The 5,004-nt window shown below is 44.0% G+C and overlaps 1 protein-coding gene across 2 annotated transcripts; it reads left to right on the forward strand.

Annotated features, from left to right (window-relative positions):
• Nucleotides 1-1,376: 1,376 nt before the first annotated feature.
• Nucleotides 1,377-4,279, forward strand: LOC136546135 (uncharacterized). Of its 2 annotated transcripts, XM_066538114.1 has the most exons (3): nucleotides 1,377-1,969; nucleotides 2,069-2,696; nucleotides 3,693-4,279. In XM_066538114.1, exons 2-3 carry the CDS (start codon nucleotides 2,204-2,206, stop codon nucleotides 3,737-3,739), a joined length of 540 nt encoding a protein of 179 aa, XP_066394211.1. In that variant the 5' UTR covers nucleotides 1,377-1,969; nucleotides 2,069-2,203; the 3' UTR covers nucleotides 3,740-4,279. The 2 variants fall into 2 exon arrangements, with proteins under 2 accessions (XP_066394211.1, XP_066394210.1); XM_066538113.1 differs by having other exon boundaries at nucleotides 1,377-2,696.
• The last annotated feature ends 725 nt before the right edge of the window (nucleotides 4,280-5,004 follow it).

A 5,004-nucleotide genomic window follows, 5' to 3' on the forward strand; every position in this document is an offset into this window, starting at 1 on the left:
CGCTATTGAAACATGTGTTCATAGTACATTTATTTGCAGTTATAAGTTATTAATGTATTTTCTTATAAATTTTGGCATATAAATGACATACATCTTTGGCATATAAATGGACATAGTATATTCAAATAAATATCTGCTTCCACACATTTTTCCGCCCGTTTGGATTCTTGGAATTGAATTCATTCTAATAATTAGAATTTAAGCATAGATTAATTAAGCTAATATAATTATATATGAAATATATTTGTAAATTTATTGTTAAGCATACAAAGGACATACTTATATGTTGCATTTCTATTATAGGGAAGTGAGTTAAAGAGTGCACTATAAGTTGGAGATTAGAATTATAGTATTGTGATCTATAGAATCCATTTCCATCTCCTACCCTATAAATTTGAGATAGCCTTATTTGTGAGTTTGGAAAGGTAATGGAATGCCAAATTTCAAGCTAAATAGCCTAATCCACTATGTAGATTCTAATTCCTCCAAAATAAAGAGATCCAAATAGCCCCTTAGCAAATTGCACGATCTCAGGTCACAGGTATACAGGTGTTGTTTGGTTTAGGTCCAGCAACGGCAACAACAAGGTACTCCTACATTGCAACATAAACACATAGATGGAGGCATGCGGTGAATCAAAATTTCAGTACTACTACTAGTAATTTGCTTATTTTGATCACTAATCTCACAAAAAATGTACACTACAATGCAGCATCGTTGTTTTGCTGCTAACTCCGGCCGAACCACTACTAGCTGCATCTTCGTTTGTACTTTCGTTCTTTTTACTTAGTTTATAAGTCGTACTTTTTTCAGTCAATAAATAATATTTTCTCTCATAGCAAATCAGTCATGGCTTATAACCAAGCGATCATGACATTTGAAGCCTTCTTAGCAAGTTCCATCGGCAGAGCAGCCAGGAAGGTGTGACCAAATGACCTCCGTGTTTTTACAAACGTGATGGTAAACGTAAATAAACACCACCACCAGTAGTATAGCTACATACATTGCTCCGAGTATATTACTGTAATAATTATTAGAAATAGATTCACCGAACTTGCCCCCCGACGGAGACATGAAACCCATCCAGATGCAGTCGCGTGACGGCACCCGCATGGACGCGAAACCAGCAACGAACGAAGCAACAAGCCCAGAACTGAAACGAAATGGGCAAGCCTGCCTGCCTGGTGACAAGTGTGAAGAAGTGCCCCGGCACGGCAGCGCAGAGCGCAGCGCAAGCTGGCCGCGGCCCGCGGGAGCGACACGTCAGCACGCTGGCGGCAGGATGATTGGCCTGTGTGAGTGTGGGCCCGCGCCACATGGACGGCTGGGATCTCTCGCCCAGGGTTATATTTATCCGGCCGTGTGGCCGCGGGGCTCGCTCCCTCCACAATCCTTAACCCCATCGATCGATTGGTGGTTGCGTTGCGTTCCTTCCTTCCGAGTCCGTGGAGGTTTGGAGTCGGAGTGGGCCGCGTGCGAGGGAGAGGATCTGAGCGGAGAGGAGAGGGCATGGAGGAGAGCGAATAGCAGTTGCCGAGTCGGGACGGGAGGAGGGGTTGTTGTGGTTTTGATCGTACTCGCGTTTGCCGGGCCTCGATATCGAGCAGGCAACAACTTTTTACCGGAGATTCTTGGGTGTGTGTTTTTGGGCCGCAACTTGTTATCCGCGGCGGGTTTTGTGTGTTGGTGTTCAATTTTGTTGCCGGATTTTGAAGGAGGAGCCAATTTAGGGGGGGATTTTTTTTTTTGCTTGTGTTTTGGGGCAATGGTTTTGGTTTTGGATTCCCAGTTTTGCCACATGAAGACTTGATTCATATAGGTTGGTCTCGCGCTTCGGGTTAGTGAATTTTTGCCCCCCAAAACGAGCCATTTTTTCGTTGTGCTACTCGTCAATCCAGTGAAGTTTTGAACTCTGAAAGAAGAAACTTTCCTAATTGGACCCGGTATTTCGTGGTTGGCGTCTAAACAAGTAATTTTCCTGCTTACTACTTCTACCCAAAAAGCTTTCCGTTGGATCTAGTTGTGAATCGTTTTTTTTAAAATCTGAGAGATATCCTTGTTGCTTTAGGTTTTCGACGACTCGGCAGATCCAGGGGAACGCCGAATTTTGCCTGATTTCTCCGCGATTTTTGGTCCGATCGAGAGGCTCCCACCCAGGCTTTTTCTCTCGCGAGAAGCTTTTCCCTTTTTTTTTTCCTCCGCCATGTCCATGGCGTTGAGCCGCCTCACGCAATGGCTGTGGCCGGGTGGCGCGGCGGCGCGGGTGGCGGCCACCCACGAGCACCCCAGCGGGGTGCTGACGAGCTCCTCCTTCCCGGACTTCCCCTCCGGGTTCCGGGAGCCCGAAACCGTCACGTTCTACACCGGCGGGGGCGCCGGCGGCCGCCGCGCGCGCCCGAGGAGGGTCAGGAACCGCCGCCGCAGCCGCGGGGAGGCCCGTGTCGACCGGGAGTACGACATGGTCATCGTCCCGTCCGACGGCGGTGGGTGCCTGTCCGGCTCCGACTCGGACGACTCCGACTGGTCCATCGGCTGGCTTGAGCCACAGGCGCCGGAGCTGCAGACGGACGGCGACCCCGAGAACTGCTTCGCCGTCCTCGTGCCATGCTACCGCCACGGCCGCCAAGAGCAGGAGCCCCGGAGGCACGAGGGCAGGTTTCTTGGCGCAGGCACCCTCACCGATGGTGGCCTCTCTGGTGAGCATGCTTACCTCATACTAGTATGTGAATTCAATGTGCTTTCTTGTTAACCTTTTAATAATTAAATAAAATCGAGAAGCGATCGTGCTACGTATATATCACTTCGTATTTATAATAGCTTATTTATGGAAAGATTCAATTCTGTACATGTTCAGGATTGGAAGGAAATCACGTATGGTACTAGCAATACTCGGATCTGTCTATAGTAGAATTAATTAGGAAGGAATCATGTGAGCTGGTTGATTCTTGTCTTCTGTGAATAGTTAAATCTTCTGTTTTCACAAGCTGACATAATAAACTGCCTAAATTCGGCACTTCTCAGTTACAAATTCTTGTTTTGGCAATAATTTCAATTTGTTAAGCTGACATAACACAGAGTATAATAGGATAAGGAGCTATTGTCTTTATCAGGCAGACTGGCTTTCTTTCCTTTTTTTCTGATAGAAATTGGTGGTCATATAAAGAAGGCATCAAGAGTTATTCCCCAATGATTGCTTTATATATGCCGTTGTTTGTTCAGCAATGAGCTGATTGGAGTAGTTATATTGCATTTGCGGGAGTGAATTGGCTTAATAGTCATATCCCATTTTCATGATTGGTGCTGTTGATTCATGGATTTGGTGGCTTACTTTGTAGTACTATTGAAGATTTGAAATACTATAATTTGGTTAGTTATAAAGTTTGTTGTGTAGTCAATTTGTGGGTACACTAAGACTTAGTGTTGTCTACTTTTGGTGTTTCAGTGAACAAAAAGCTAACTCAACAATCTGTGACCAAGTTAATGCTCTTCAATTGCCTGCTTAAACTGCTTTCTGTGATTGAACTTGTACCAACTAATAACATTCAGTTGCCTCCTTTCAATCTTTTGAAATGTTTCACATTTTTGTTCTTTTGTAGTCTTGTTCGGTATATTTATCATATACAGCATCAAGTCCATCTAAGCCTAACACGAGTATGTTCTCCTCTAATATTCTTCTTTCTTTTGATTTGCAGATGGAAAGAATTTTGTAGAGCAGTGGCTTTCTTCTCTCCAGAACTAATATCGTCAGACCTGTCCTAGCTACGCTGTAAATAGTATCACTCTGTTTTGTTCTACTACGTTTGTCCTAGTCGCAGAATGTATCGATGAAGGAAGACATGAAAAAGCCCTAAAAAAAAGAAGGAAATCTAAAAGGAAAAATGAGGAGCAGTGGGATTCTGAAGCAGCACCAAATGGGTTATGTCCTTCCTGAGGTTCCCAAGCTATTCTACTCTTGCAAAGCAAGGCGAAAGCTGAACTACACAAACTGCGCGTCATCGAAAATGATTTTGCCATCCTGATATGTGCTGAGTGCTAACTTATGCTGATTGATAACACGAAGAGATGAACTGCTATTCCATTGTTAATTTGTCCCACTTGCTTGCGGATGAATTCTACTGCCTGTACATAGTGTTCTTGCAATGTATATAGTCTTGCGCTGAGCTGCAGTTGCGCGATTTTTCAGTGGTGCGTGTGTGTCATATTCTTGTACATGGGAATTGAATTCTGATGAATGAATCTATCTGCTGTATATAAATTTTGTGTGACAATGTGAGTTCAATTGTGCTGTGTTCCTGCCCTGTAGTATGATGTGTGTTATTGAATTTCTGTATGTAGTTCTTAGGAGTGTCGCTGTGCGTGTCTGTGTGATGCGCGTGATTGATTGAATCTGCCAAGGGGCACGAATCTGGGATGAGTTCAAGCAGAAACAAGTTGGTCCGCGCTCCGCAGCAGATTTCAACCATTTCTTTTTTCTTTTGATAAGGTTGCTGTTTTTCCATGGGTCGTGCGGCTGTGCCAAGCTTGATAGTGGCTAATGAAGCCATTTGGATGCACGAGAATTACCCGAAACATGCTGAAACAGTTAATGGAAGTTCTACAAGACCAGAGCAAATGCCTAATACAATGCAGAATTTCACAGGATTTAGTTCATTTTTCGTAGGAAAAACGCTGGAACGGAAACAAAAAATCCCATGTTCCAAAGGGGCCGAAAATTAGATGGACCAACATTATCAGTGGACCTTTTAATGGGCCACAAAGTGCACCGACTTCAGTGGGCCTTTTATCATCAGTGGATTTCTATTTCGTGCTTATACTCCTTTTTTTAACAGGCACAGAAGCAACGGTCTCAATTCACAAAAAAAGAAAGAAAGAAAGGGGAAAAAAAAGATAAACAATGGTCTCAATCACTCGTATAAACTTGTACACGTATATCCTATATCCTACCCTTATCTCTGGCACCAAAGACGACCGATGAATTATGACGTGGATAAAAATCACCACAAA

This window comes from Miscanthus floridulus, chromosome 3 (assembly GCF_019320115.1).
Source record: "Miscanthus floridulus cultivar M001 chromosome 3, ASM1932011v1, whole genome shotgun sequence".
Classification (NCBI taxonomy): domain Eukaryota; kingdom Viridiplantae; phylum Streptophyta; class Magnoliopsida; order Poales; family Poaceae; genus Miscanthus; species Miscanthus floridulus.

Coding starts and splice junctions, on each gene's coding strand:
- LOC136546135 (XM_066538113.1), top strand. CDS start 2,204: ATGTCCATGGCGTTGAGCCGCCTCACGCAATGGCTGTGGCCGGGTGGC. Junction 2,697..3,692: donor CACCGATGGTGGCCTCTCTG/GTGAGCATGCTT, acceptor TTTGATTTGCAG/ATGGAAAGAATTTTGTAGAG.